Source organism: Crotalus tigris, unplaced genomic scaffold (assembly GCF_016545835.1).
Source record: "Crotalus tigris isolate CLP2741 ecotype Arizona unplaced genomic scaffold, ASM1654583v1 scf7180000023722.550826, whole genome shotgun sequence".
NCBI classification, from domain to species: Eukaryota; Metazoa; Chordata; class Lepidosauria; order Squamata; family Viperidae; genus Crotalus; species Crotalus tigris.
This window is the reverse complement of record NW_024100140.1, coordinates 62,949-77,734: the sequence shown is the minus strand read 5'-3', so window position 1 is coordinate 77,734 and position 14,786 is coordinate 62,949. Positions and strand designations below refer to the sequence as shown.

The 14,786-nt window shown below is 38.7% G+C and overlaps 1 protein-coding gene across 5 annotated transcripts in view; it reads left to right on the top strand.

The window, feature by feature from the left end:
• The window catches only part of ANKRD28 (ankyrin repeat domain 28), a 98,904-nt gene that overhangs the window by 22,217 nt on the left and 61,901 nt on the right, over positions 1 to 14,786 (top strand). For 2 of the 5 annotated variants that reach the window (XM_039321226.1, XM_039321225.1), the window contains exons 1-2: positions 9,289 to 10,937; positions 11,878 to 11,961. In XM_039321226.1, the coding sequence (XP_039177160.1) occupies positions 10,821 to 10,937; positions 11,878 to 11,961 (201 nt within the window). In that variant the 5' untranslated portion in view covers positions 9,289 to 10,820. Of the gene's footprint in view, positions 1 to 9,288; positions 10,938 to 11,877; positions 11,962 to 14,786 lie in introns of those variants that run through there. The other 3 variants (XM_039321223.1, XM_039321222.1, XM_039321224.1) reach the window with 3 other exon arrangements.

Below are 14,786 nucleotides of genomic sequence, written 5' to 3'. Positions count from 1 at the left end.
TTTGCAAATGGAAGAAACACAAAATAATTGTCAATCTCCCTCGGGCTGGAGCTCCATGCAAGATCTCACCTCGTAGAGTTTCAATGATCATGAGAATGATGAGGAATCAGGCCAAAACTACACAGGAGGATCTTGTCAATGATCTCAAGGCAGCTGGGACTATAATCACCAAGAAAACAATCAGTAATACACTACGCTGTGAAGGACTGAAATCCAGCAGCGCCTGCAAGATCCTCCTGCTCAAGAAAACACATGTACAGGCCCGTCTGAAGTTTTCAATGAACATCTGAATGATTCAGAGGAGAACTGGGTGAAACCTAGCTTTCGTTGGCTTCTGCCAACATCATCAGGGCGTACATAAATCAATGGGAGTAAACATTTATAATGTTAATAATTTTTTTCCCTCATTGTAGGAAAAAAAGACTAAGAAGTGGAAGGATTTTTAACAAAATTGCAGTTAACGCCTGCGCTCGACTTCTGGACCGCATAATGGGTCCAGGTCGACCAATCATAACATTTGTTGTGATTGCTGCATGACTAATTGATTCATCCACGCGTCTCTTATCAGAATGTGCACAAGCCTCCGACCCCCCATGGACGAATGGGGCATCTACATGGGCAGCGAAGGCGCCAATTTCCACCTCATTCTTCACCAGAATCTCCATTACCTGGCTTCAGCAGTTACAGGACAGATTTCCCCTGGAGGAGGTCAGGATCCATCAGGATCTGACCAAACTCATAGTGACATCTGAGTATATGGCTGATGTCTCCCTATACCAGTGGTTCTCAACCTGTGGGTCGGGACCCCATTTGGGGTCGAACGACCATTTCACGGGGTCGCCAAACAATGCAGTCCGCCATTTTTTTCCCCTTTTCCTTAGCTGTGCTACTCCCTTTTATTCTATTGGCTTTTGAAAGCCAATAGAATAGACTCTCTTGAATAGAGTCTAATTCTATTGGCTTTCAAAAGCCAATAGGAATTGTCCAGGCTGTCTCTGCCCTGCTGAGTGCACCAAAAGTCCCAGTCTGCAAACGGTGCTGCAAGTTGTCTGCAGCAAAGGCGAGCTGTCTGAAAGTTTCCACCCCTCCCTGCTGAGCAACTACTAAAAATGTAAGTAAAAGAGGGCCAGGGGTGGGAGGTGGGAGGCCGGCGGGCGCAGGGAGGGTTGGGCTGGGCCAGCTGGTGGCCCATCCGGTGGTCGGCCTGCACCGTGTCTGCCGCTTGCCAGCTACGCCTCGGCTGGCGCAGGAGGCAGCACCACGCATGTGCGGTGCTCCCGGGCAGGGAAAGTCCTTGACTTACGACCGGTTGGGTAGTCCCCGACTTACGATTGGTTGGGTAGTCCTCGACTTACGACCGGTTGGGGGTCGTGGCATTAAAAAGGTTGAGAACCACTGCCCTATACTCAGCCAAACACTCAACCAGGGCAATGGCTTTCAGTGTAGTCGCTCGGAGGCTACCCTGGCATAAAAATTGGAGGGTCGAGAGCAAACACAAGTGGCGAGCGGCCACAGCCCCCTTCAAAGGCGGCAGATTATTTGGGGAGGCATTAACTCCATATCTCATTGAAAATAAGCAAAAACAGAAAGTTATTTCTCATTTGTTTAGGAGAACTAACAGGCGCTTCCTCCCCTAAGGTCACCATCAGTCCTTTTGGACTGGAGCTATGGTAGAGACGGGACAATCCTACCGGCCCCCAGCTCCTAAGACAGAACGCTCCTTTGATAGAACTAACTATAGGGACAGGTCCCGGTACCAGACCCAGAACAAGCCTTCCTTTCGTGGCAGAGAGGGTCATCTCGTCCGTCGCGCCAAGTGACTCGGGGGACTCCTCCCATTGGCAGCAGACTTACTCTTTTCATCCACCAATGGGAAATCACGACCACAGACTCTTGGGTTCTGCGCACCATAAGAGAAGGCCTGTCATTGGAGTTCATTTTGTCTCTTGTCCTGCCATGAGAAACCGGTAAAAAGAGGGCTTATGGAGGACACCATTCGACATCTACTGAGCACCAAGGCCATAGAGGAGGTCCCCCTGAACCAGGAGGGATTGGGGTATTACTCTATCCTATTCGTAGTCCCCAAATCTTCAGGGGGATGGAAAGCAATCCTTGACCTCAAGGGGCTGAACCTCCACCTACAATACCGGAGGTTCAAGATGCAAACGTGACATTCCATTTTGAGCAGTATCAGGTGAGGAGATCTCTTGACATCAATAGATCTAAAAGAGGCATACCTGCACATTCCTATCCTCCCGGAACATCGCAGGTATCGGCGGTTTTGTTATCTCAACCGCCACTTCCAGTACAGGGCTCTCCCATTCGGCCTCTCCTCCGCCTCCAGGGTCTTCACCAAGATCCTGGCGGTGCTGGCAGCTTATTTAAGGTTGGTCCCTGTGCGCGTCCAGTGTTACCTGGATAACATATTGATCCAGTCACAATCAGTCTCAACCGCCCAGTCAGATTTGGCCCTCACGATCAGGTCTCTACAGAACCACGGATTCTTGATAAATTTCAAAAAGAGCCAGACAAATCCCTTGATCCGCCTGTTACACTTGGGCACGGTAATAAACACGGACTCTTGTCACGTGTATCTGTCGGAGCGGCACAGGAGTATCAGAGACCTGGCACTCAGAGTACGTAGGAGCAGGGCTGTGTCATTGGCTCTCCTTTCTCAGCTCCTGGGCAAGTTGATATCCTGCATAGCAATAGTGCCATGGGCCCGACTACATTCTCGGACCCTCCAGTGGTTTCTGCTCCTGTACCAGAGACAACACACTAGTACCTCCAACCAGTTGGTACGCATCCCTCGTCAGGTGTGTCTCTCGGTTGGTGGACATCCTCGGCCATTTACAAGGGGACTCTCTTCAAAGAGCCCCGTCGCATCAGTGTGACCATGGACGCAAGTCTCTTCGGTTGGGGAGCACACCTCCAAACCCAGATGGCTCAGGGTCAGTGGTCACAGACAGACCTGAGGCACAGCATAAATTGGTTGGAGCTCAGAGCGATCCACCTTGCTCTCAAGCATTTTCACGCAGTGCTCAAAGGGCAACATATGCTGGTCCTGACAGACAACGTGGCTGCAAAAGCTCACGTGAATCGACAAGGGGGCACCCGGTCCAGGTCACTCATGACCGAGGCTCGAGCATTGGGCTCCTGGGCAGAGAGCAACCTGTATTCCATCAGGGCCGAGCACATCTCGGGAGAGGCGAATCGGCAGGCAGACTTCCTCAGCAGGTCAATAGTGGACCATTCGGAGTGGAAGTTACACCCGGATGTCTTCAGGGAGATCTCGGACAGGTTTGGTCATCTGATCGTGGACCTGTTCGCCTCGCCAGAGAACACCCAGCTGCCCAGATTCCTTTCTCGGTTCCCCTCTTGGGGAGCAGAGGGGGCGGATGACCTACGCAGCCAGTGGCCGCGAGGCCTCTTGTACGCCTTCCCCTCACTGCCTCTGCTTCCAGCAGTTGTCAGGAAGATCCTGGAGGAACAGGCGGAATTAATCTTGATTGCTCCAGAAGACCATGGTTCGCAGACCTGGTGAGCCTCTCTGTCTCAGCCCCGTGGAGGATCCCAGACAGTCGCATAGGGCTGATGCAGGGGGATTTTCAGCATCCAGACCCCCAATGGCTTCAGTTGACCACCTGGCACTTGAACGCCACACCCTGACTCGAGAGTCATATTCATCAGGGGTGATTGATATGATCCAGGCTGCCAGGAGACCGACGACTAATCGTATTTACGACCATACGTGGAGGAGCTTCTGTCGCTGGTGTGACAAGGATCACGTGAGTCTGTCACAGGTAACCATTCCTAAGGTATTAGACTACCTGTTGGAGGGCGTCAACAAGGGGTTGTTGCCCAACACTATCTGTAGACAGCTAGTGGCTCTTTCCACAGTGCTTTCCTGGGACTCTTCAGAGTCTTTGTCCCAGCACCCCACGATCTGTTCCTTTCTTAAGGGAGTCACCAATAGTAGACCCTCTGTGGTTCATCGATATCCCTCTTGGGACTTACCCCGGGTTCTGCAAGCACTAACCTCATCTTCCTTTGAATCACTTAGAACATGTTCTTTGTGGTACCAGTCTCTTAAGATCTCCTTCCTGATAGCCATTACCTCTGCCAGACGCATATCGGAACTGGCCGCTTTATCGATCAGGAAGGACCTGTGCATGTTTCACAAGGACAGGGTGGTTCTTAGGTTAGATCCCTCATTTATTCCAAAAATAAACACAGTGTTCCATAGATCACAGGTTATCGCATGACTTGGAATGGCAGTGGCACTCACTGGACGTACGGAGAGCCTTGCGCTGTTATATCAAGTGCATGGCGGCCTTCCGTAAGTCTGAAACTCTTGTTTGTATGCTTTCAGCCTTCTTCCATGGGCCAAAAGGTGTCAGCCTCCACCATAGGTAGGTGGATCAGGGCTTGCATTGCAAGTGCGTATGTATCACTTGCCCTGCCTGTTCCTAGTTATGTGACGGCTCACTCTACCTGCAGTGCTGCCACATCGGCGGCGTGGGCAACTCAAGCATCCATTGAGGATATTTGCAGGGCAGGGACATGGTCCTCGCCTTCCCCTTTCATTAGACATTACTGTTTAGACAAATTTGCCTCGGCTGAGGCTGCCTTTGGTAGGCATATTTTACAACAGATAGTGACTACATCAGGATCACAGGCCCCAACTGACTCCCACCCATAGAGACTCCAGGAGCTTTGGCACATCCCATTGGTGGATTCTTCAGTCATTATGCTGGAGAAGGAGCGTTGGCTTACCTGAACACCTCTTCTCAGCATGATGATGATGAATCCATGCCCTCCCTGCTAGAGGTCAGTTATATCTATGTCAGGGGCTTGTTGTTTTTACTTGTATCTGCTTTGAGAGTCATCACATTGATATGTTGTCATTGGCTACACCGTTGATGAAACTGGGAGGTTCCAGTCAACCAGGGGCGTGACAACTTGACAACTTAGTCTGATTGGGCAGGAGGACTGAAATAACCCATTGATGGATTCTTCATCATCATGCTGAGAAGAGGCGTTCAAGTAAGCCAACGCTCCTTATGTTAAAAAAAGGATATTAATTATCAGGAACTTGAGTAAGAATATTCATCAGGCGTTTCCAGCAGAACAGCAAGAAATAGAAAATGTACAAATAATATAGCCTTTCCTCCCTCTTTAGTCAAGAAAGAGGAAATTTTCCATAATTTTCATAACACAATACACAATCAAATTATTTAAACTGTAACTATTCCGAAGTTATTCCCAGATAGGTATATGTAAGAAAGATTATTATATTCTTAACAGTAGTCTTACTGAAAACAGTGGCTTTATTTTAAGTAAACACACACAGGTTATAGTGTGATATAGTAGCATATTGTATGCTAATACTATTTTGTTACATAGATGTGTTCTAAGCTATAAATGTTTTACACTATTAGCTCATTTGTTAATATATGATATTACTTTTTAAAAAGGCTGAAATTAATGTGTTAATATATTGAACATTTTAAATTGTTGTAATGACTATGCTTTCTCCATCCTTCTAAAGTTCAGAATAATATTATTTTCCACTTTTTCCAAATAGTTTCAGTGGAAAGTAGCGAGTATTTCTGAAATATACTGTAAGGTAATGGTAATAACTTCTAAGTAGCCCTCCTGCTATATTGATGGGATTTGGGGGTGGGAAATTTTTTTTCAAGTGGCCGTAGCTGGTAGGAAAACATTTTGCAACCCTAGCAACGTATTTTAACCATAAAGAAATTTCCCTGTTTTTCTTTCCCTACCACCAAGTTAGAGTAATCTGCTAAAAATGTATGTATTTAAGTTGGAGACATTTTAGAGGTTTATTTTTTCCTCAGCTAGACAGGAAAGAACTGATGAATACAAATTAAATTCTGGAAATTTTTAGTCTCCTGAACTGTAAACTGAGGGTCAAACTGTAAAAAAGCTTCTTGTTAATAAATTAAAGTAGAAAATGCAGTAGATTAGCAAACAATTGTATATCAGCAAACAATTGTATATCAGTAATTTGTAATTAACTTTACTCTCTAAATGTAATATTGAGAAATAAAATACTATTGAAAACTAAGAGACTTTTTTTCAAATAAGTATTATTAAACTTAAACTTTGCTGTCAAAATTATAACTGCTGCAACACTCCTGAAATCATTCGCTCTTATAATGGAGCACATGGTTCTTCAGTGCTCACCTATCCCACTGGGTCCCTGCATATATCGTACTTTCCGGCGTATAAGACGACTTTCGAAAGCGTTGAAATCAGCACCGAAGTCGGGGGTCGTCTTATATGCCGAGTTGTCTTATACGCCGGAAATAACGGTAGCTTCTGACGTATAAGACGAGTTTCTAGAAATGTGACTCGGCACCGAAGTCGGGGGTCGTCTTATACGCCGGGTCACCTTATACGCCGGAAAATATGGTACTCAATTACTCAATGGAGATCAGGCAGTATAGCAGCGTGAATCAGATGGAGCTTGCAAACCTCCAGCTTCCTTCTCTCCCAGCAATCAAGGGCAAATTGGGGGAGATGGAATTTGCAAATTCCAGTATGGAAGAGCAAAAGCACTGAAGACAGGATAAGAAGCAGGGGATAGAAACTAATCAAGGAGAGAACTAACCTAGAAATAAGGAGCAATTTCCTGATAATTAATCAGTAGAATGATTTGTCTCCAGAAATTGTCTCTGGAGGTTTTTAAGAAAAGATTGGACAACTATTTGTCTGAAATGGTACAGGGTTTCATGTATAAACAGGGTTGGACTAGAAGACCTCCAAGGTCCCTTCCAACTCTGTTATTCTGAAAACCTTTACTGCATATCAGGTCTTTATTTATCAACCATGAAAACATAACACAAATAATACGGCCATAAATAATGAAGCCTATGTATATGGCTTGTATATGTATATGAATAGATATATAAATTGCTAAATATCAAAGGATTTAGGGGAGATCTTTCTCAAAATGCATATGAAAATAAGACCTAAAACAAGATAATTTTGAATGCTGGTAAAGGAATCCAAGGGGGGGGGGAAATCTCAGATTTAGGTAAAATAAGAGCTGACTGTGTTCAGCAGGTCAGCGGTTCAAATCTCACCGGCTCAAGGTTGACTCAGCCTTCCATCCTTCCGGGGTAGGTAAAATGAGGACCCAGATTGTTGGGGGCAATGTAAATAAATATATATATACATATATATATATATATATATATATATATATATATATATATATATATATATATACATTGCTTACTGGTGTACACCGCTTAGAGAGTGCTTGCACTTAAAGCGGTATATAAGTCTCATAAATAAATAAATAAATGATTGTTATGCTTAATTGAATTATATGAATGAATAAATGAACGAAGTCTTTCTTAAAATAAAACACTGTGTGCTATCTTTCATGTGGCATAAGTATATAAAATACAATTAATAGGCAATTAGAATACCTGCTTAAATTTTTAGACATTATGCTTTACTAATTCTTCTACAAACCTTTTAAACAATGATATTAGAATGCAGATAATAGTTACATTAATTCATTAAATAAGAATGAATTAATATACAAATTCTAGCAGATGCTTTTATGTTTCAGGTTTTATTAACTGCTGAAATTTATTTTTATTTTATAACTTATTTTTAGTTAAAGTATGTATGACTTTCTGTTGCCAAAATAGTCTAGTCCTTAACTAAATCTTAGAATTAAAACCCCAATGTGTGCATGTGTGTAGTGTATCTTTTTAGAAATATTTTGTACTTTAAATATTAAATCAGTATTTAGTAGAACTTGTACCATAATTGAAAATGATTAAAGTAAGCACTTAGTGGTTTGTAAATATGTTTAATGTCCAGAATGCCTAAGCCATCCACATATTTAAAAAAGGGAGAAATGTTCCTGTTTACCAGTGATATTTATTTATTTATATAAATTTATTTATATATATATATATTTATTTATTTATATTTATTTATATTTATTTATTTAAATCTTCAATTGCACAAGAAAATTAATAAACAAAAAAAGAAATGAATTATGAAAAATGGCTAAATAGAATTCTCAATACAATTCATCTTCAATTGTTCAATATAATTCAAGCTTACATGTCCCTCCTCAGCAAATGTCATGATCTGATTTACATGCTTTTAATCCCTGCATGCCACCTGGATTCACCTGTGTTAGATGAGTGGCCATGGCCACTCATCTAACACAGGTGAATCCAGGTGGCATGCAGGGATTAAAAGCATGTAAATCAGATCATGACATTTGCTGAGGAGGGACATGTAAGCTTGAATTATATTGAACAATTGAAGATGAATTGTATTGAGAATTCTATTTAGCCATTTTTCATAATTCATTTCTTTTTTTTGTTTATTAATTTTCTTGTGCAATTGAAGATTTTAAAATAGCATGCTTAAACGTTTCTTCCCTATTTTATTCTCACAAAAATTCTGAGATGTAGACATAGTGATTGGGTTGAAGTCACTTATTGAGTTTTATGGATATGCAGAAAGTTAAGTCCAAATGTCATCTCTCAGAATGTTTCCTGTATAGCTCAAGAAATTCCAATTATACATGGAATTTCTTTTTTGTTTTGCTGTTTTCTTTCTTTTATTTTGATTTATGAACATTTCAACCCAATCTCAAATGTTTTTTATCCAACAATTTTTAAGGGATATTTTGGGGTATAAGGTATTAGTTTTAAATGATTAAAATCTGAAATTCTAGGCTATAGCAAGATTACTGGTCAGGATTGTAGCAGATAACTCTATTTTGAAAGTAATAGGAATTTTTTAGTTTCAGTGGAAAGGGAATGCAATGTGACCAAGATCATTACTTCCAATGTTGGCTTCTATGTTGTCTCTCAGTTAAGGATAGAAATCTATTACTAGAATTACTTAATAAGCATCAATATGTTTTATAATTATTAAGTTTCTAGTGCTTTGGGCATACAGTATATTCTGTTCTGAATGATATTCTTACAGATCAATGGTGCCATTGAGCATATTAGAACTAAAAAAATGTAAATTCAGTGTAATGGATTATTTTTCTCTATATGAATACAGTTTTTGCTAGGGTTTATAAGAATACTAAAGTTGTGGCTTATCTACAGTTTTTGTCTAGTAAGTAGGAATGGATTGCCTCTTTAGAAAAATTTTTAATGTTGATTTTATAACTGTATCTGTCAGAAACATTTCATGCTCATAGTGGGTTAACAGAGACTGCTCTAAAAATAGAGTAACAGATGAAAGTAGTTAAGGGTTTGGAATTGTTTGTTTCTCTATATTGTTACTTAGCTGTGCCAGTACGCTAGGCTTTTTGTGGTTTTTAGTGGAAAATGTTAAAAGTATCAACAGCATTTTTATGTTAGAACTGAATTAGTCATACACAACTGGCATGGATACTCTGTGAGAACTGCCCAAAAGCTCTTTCTTCTCTCTGCACAGGAAGTTGCATCCAGAGCAGTAGCTCAGTTCTTTGGTAAGTGTAACATGTGAGCATTACTAGGCATTTCATACTGCGGTTCTGCAGCCTGCTATTTAGATGATCGCTTGATTGGAATACTGCTATGGGTGCAACTTTACTTCTATTAGTGTCTTTTGTAATTATGTTTTTAAGGCACTATATCTGCAATAACATCTACTGCATCAAAAATCACAAACTAATAGTAGTCTTTGGATTGAGCATGTAACCTGAAGCAACCTCCAAGGTGGCATCGACATAGATCTTTGAATGAAGAAGTTAATTATATGTAGGATCTGATTTTTTTCCCCTTACTGCCCCCACTCTTTTTTCATCTTACTTTGCTCTGAATGACGCTATAAGAAGAACTTTATTCATACAATGATGAAAAGAAGCATTGGAGTGATGAACTACTTCTGCGTGAAAAGTCTAAAGCAATAATTCAAGTGCTTATGCTTTAGTATTTTCCTAAAGTGCTTGTACTTGCTGTTTTTATGCCTTTTTGGAGCAGCTAGAGCAGTGGGCTGATGGTTGACAACAAATATACTGCATTGCTTTCTGCCTGATAGAGTGAAGCATTCTTTGTTACTGTATATTAGGGAATCTGGGTTGAACAAAGAGTATTATCATTATTGCATTTTATTGTCCTTTATTGTCTGAATTGTTACGTGTAAAGGCATTGCGACCTAGAAGTACATTTCAGGAATTTTTAAATGAAGAAATATTAACCTTAAAGATCTGGTTTTGAATAACTACAGAAAAATAATTTTTACTTGTGAGTTTTAGATATGAAGACTAACATTTTATTAATTAAAATGAATTATGAATGGAAGCACTTGATTAGTCATGTGTGCCTTTTCTGGTAGAAATCTGACTACTATTAACTGGAGATTGACCTTGTTGGACTGGGGAGAGCTGTGATTATCTCTGCCAGAGCAATTGTCTTTTTCTGTACAGAATGGTGTTATGTTGTCTATAACAACGAGCATACTGTTAAGAAAAAACCTATGTAGAAATTAAACAAAAGCAATGTATTTGATATAAGATATAGAATATATGCACTGTTGTAATTTATATTTTAATATTGTTTGAACTAAGATCAATTCTGAATGATCAGTAGGAACAGATTTTTTATTTATAAAATATTTCTTGAAAACTTTGTTAGAAAATACATTGTTAACTGAATTGGCAACTAGTAAACGTATTGGTTGTATGAATTAAAAATTTGAAAATACAGGAGTAGTTTTTGTAACTTAGGTTAGAAGAAAAGAACTTTATGTTCTATCTGTGTATCACTGCAACAAGGCAATTGCAAATTTAAGTTGCTGTTTTTTTAATTGATCAAATGAGTCGAGTGTGTATTGTTGTTTTGGAGGAGGTGGAAGATGATTCTCCCACATTTATTTCCAAACTGCCTCAGGAAAACATATCTCTACATCCTTCAGCTTCAGAGTATGGCATGGTAAGGGACTTCTCTTGTATGTGCCTTATTATAATTTTGGTTCAAATTACTTGACTTGATATAAATACTTTTGCATATATAATATAATTGATAATTCATCTGTCAAAATAGAAATTAATAAAAATTCAATATATACTTACTAATTACTATTTTATGGAAAACTATTTTCTCATATTCTAAGGAGGATTGTGGCCATTTTCTTTAGAAATAAAAAGGGGAAATAGTTAATGGTTAGCATCTGCTAGTTTAATGGATTCTAATTGGCTGAGAATTCTTTTTTAAGAACTCATGGTGTGCTATGTTCTTAAATATGTATACATAGATCGTGTGGTTTTAAACTATTTAATCTTGCAATAGAAGCTAATGTTCTATTAAGATTTAGATTGATTCATTATACTATGGCATATGTGCAGTGTTTTCCTAAATTTTCTAAGGATGATAAAACATGTACAGTGGATATTCTTAGAAACATGTAATGATTGTCAACAGATAATTTAGATATTTTGTACTTCTTTGCTTTTCGCAATAACTACATAAACTTTTTTTTCTATTGGCAAGTTTTGTAGTGATAAAACATGCAGTAGATATTTTTTAAAAAATGAAATTATTATCATCAGATAATTTAGATATTCTGCACTTCCTTGCTTATCACAATAACTACATATACTTTCCTGTATTTTCTGTTGTAAGTGAATGTATTATTGCATTTTTAAAGTAATGTGGTAAGGATGTATAACTTTCTTTCTGTCACAATATGTAATATATTCCATAATAGAATACATTTTTGTTTTGTTTCGAAAATAGTACAGTTGTTGAAGCAGAACATTTTGTAATGATGCTTTTTATAATTTTCTAAATGTTTTTGTTATTCATGGTTTAATATATAATTATATTTGAACACTACCCACCTTAAAATTAAAATATATTGCTGTTGTTTCAGCCACCACTTGTCCAAGCTATATTTAATGGAGATCCTGATGAAGTTCGTGCACTAATATTTAAAAAAGAAGATGTCAACTTTCAGGTAAGCAGATTTGTTTTCTCTTTATAATGCTTTCTCCTTTTTAGAATACGATTTACCGGTAATCTTAGTAAATTCAATTCATGCAAGTCAAGATAATGCTGTTACTACTTTCCTTTATAGATTTTAGCTATTTTTTAGTAATGTTAAACAAGACTCTCATAGTTTTAAAATGTATTTTTAAAGATTCAACTATCACTGACAAATTGCAAGAAACAAAATTGCTATGACAAATGTCATTTTGACACTGTATTTAGTCATAGAATTTATTTGTGTTTATTCTCCAGGTTGATACTCCACTGTCAAATAATTTCTGAATACATTATTTGGCAATTTAGTAGAATTGGAGTTAATTTTCTTTCATGAATGCAAGAAGCTTTTTAATACTGTTCGGTATATCATGAATACCAAAGCTTCCTAATCACTTTATTACTAGTATGAGTAAGTTATTGGTTTTCCTGAAGGTTAGGACAAGAAAAAATTCCAATAAAATGAAGCATAGTTCTTTCAATGTTTTATCATAAATATTCCATTAATATCAAACATTACATAGGGCCCCAAAACCCCAAAATAAATAAATGTTTTTATAACAAAGTTGTTCAATTAAAATTACTGATTTAGCAGGTTTTTTTGTCATTTCTAAAATTTTTTGGAGAAACCTAAAATATTTTTGTAGCACTTGGGAGTTTATTGGGCTTCGGAACGGTGCCCATTGTTCACATAATATAACTTAACCCTCTTCCAGCGTACTCCATTTCTTCTTCCATCCTCTGTCCCTGTAGACAGTTAGAGCATATACTTATTAGACTGTTTTGGATTTTTGCCACTCTTTATGCCATAGGCTATGTAAAAATAGGGTCTGGAAGGATGTGTTATAGTTAGTATGAACAGCAATATCATTTTTACATATATGCAGCTACATTTTCTCTGTATATCTGTTTGGAAATGATATATAATATCTGTAACTTTACATTTCTGATTAAAAGTAAATTCTGAGTTTATTGAGATGTAAAAAAGCATAATTGAGATTCTCTTCATTAGTCTGGCACACTATGAGAAATATATTTTATGTACTAATCAGAAATAGTAATGTCAGTTTAACGATTTCTTTGTGATACTTGATTATGTAACATCATATAAACTCTTAGTGACCACATAGATAAATTTTTTCATGATAGTCTATTCCTAATCTGTTCACTTGCTAGAAAAAAAAATCATTTGGCAAATTGAATTTCCTGAATAAACGTAGGAAACATTCGTTTTGTTGATGTATATGTCATTAAATATTTTGTTGGTATGAAGCAATAAAATAGGCACCTGGAGCACTCTGGAGGAAAATCAAGAATGAAGTCAAAGGAGCATAGGTAGGAGCCTATATGAGAACATAACCTTGTGGTAAGGGTGGAGAACAGAAGCCCTGTTTCAGGTGACCAGGGAGCTCCTGCAGGGCCACTTTAAGGGATATTCTTAGCATCTGTCAGATATAGTCACTTGATTTGTCAGAGTTGAATTCTGGCTAGACAGACCCTTTGGAAGTAACTGAAACAAGTCTGAGTCCTGTTATCAGGGAGGAGTTTAAATCAGTTGACCTGAGTAAATGGGCAGGGTCCTCATGGCTATGAGCTTTGCGAAATGTATTCTGGACCTTTGCCCTTCCTAGTTGATTAAGGCCTGAGGGTGGCATGGGGATGGGACTAAGCAGTAGTTACTGCCTCTTTGTGGAAGGCGGTGGTACTGCCTGCCTTGAAGGCAGTGGTGTGCTTGTTTTCAAAAGATGTCAGTGTACCTAGCCATGTTAAACAATTTTTATGTAATATTTAAATTTCCTATATTGGTATGCAGCTTTAGAGAGGGCCTTGGATGAAGTGGATTGTCTGGACTCTTTTTAGCGTGGGCTCAGACTAGAATATAGCAGGAGACCATGAGTTCAAGTCCCGCCTTAGCTGGTTGACAGCTGGTTGATTTTGGGCCTGTGCCTCTGTCAGTCCAACCCACCTCATAGTGTTGTGGGAAAAATAGGAGGAGGAAGGTGTGTTGGATATGTTTGCTACCTTGGGTTATTTGTAAAAAATAATAAAGGGGTACAAATAAATATATAAAAATAAAATGGCATTGAAGCTGTATTGGTTGCATCTGCTGATAATCTTTGGAGGGCCCAGGGATGGTGCAACTGTTATGTCTCTACTGGGTTTCAATATCATTAATCCTGGTCTCCTTCTGGACTGGAATTGTGAGTGGGAGACACCATTTTGTGGTGATTCTATTTTTTCTTTGTAGTCAGATACAGTTGATGCTGATGGGTAAGGAGAATAGAACCCAAGGCTCATGTAGTGCTCCTCTCCTCTCCTCTCCTCTCTTCAAATTACATGAAACCGTTGGATTAGGTTATCTGATGGCAAACTGTACGATGTCATCAATCTGTTGATGATACACGGCTGTATGGCTCTATCCCTGTTTGGACCGATGATTCTGTCAAAATGCTTGGATGCTGCAAGATACTGGATGGGGAGTCAGTGATTTTGACTCAATCCTAGAAAGGCAGAGTGCCTTTTGTCATATTTGACATTGGAAGAGGTTGTACTCATCTGAATCATGCCTTGTTTGTGTTGATTATTTTATTTGTTGTTTTATGATTATATTTTGCTATTATGAGCCACGCAGAATTATTTAAGATAGGGAGCCATAAAAATATTTTAAATAAAAATAAAATAAATAAATACTTTAAATTAGAATCAGAATAAGTTTCAGTTCAATTAATCACTGAAGATATTTAGAAGATTACTAATATAATTATTGCTGCCATTACCACCTTTTAAATTATAGTAATA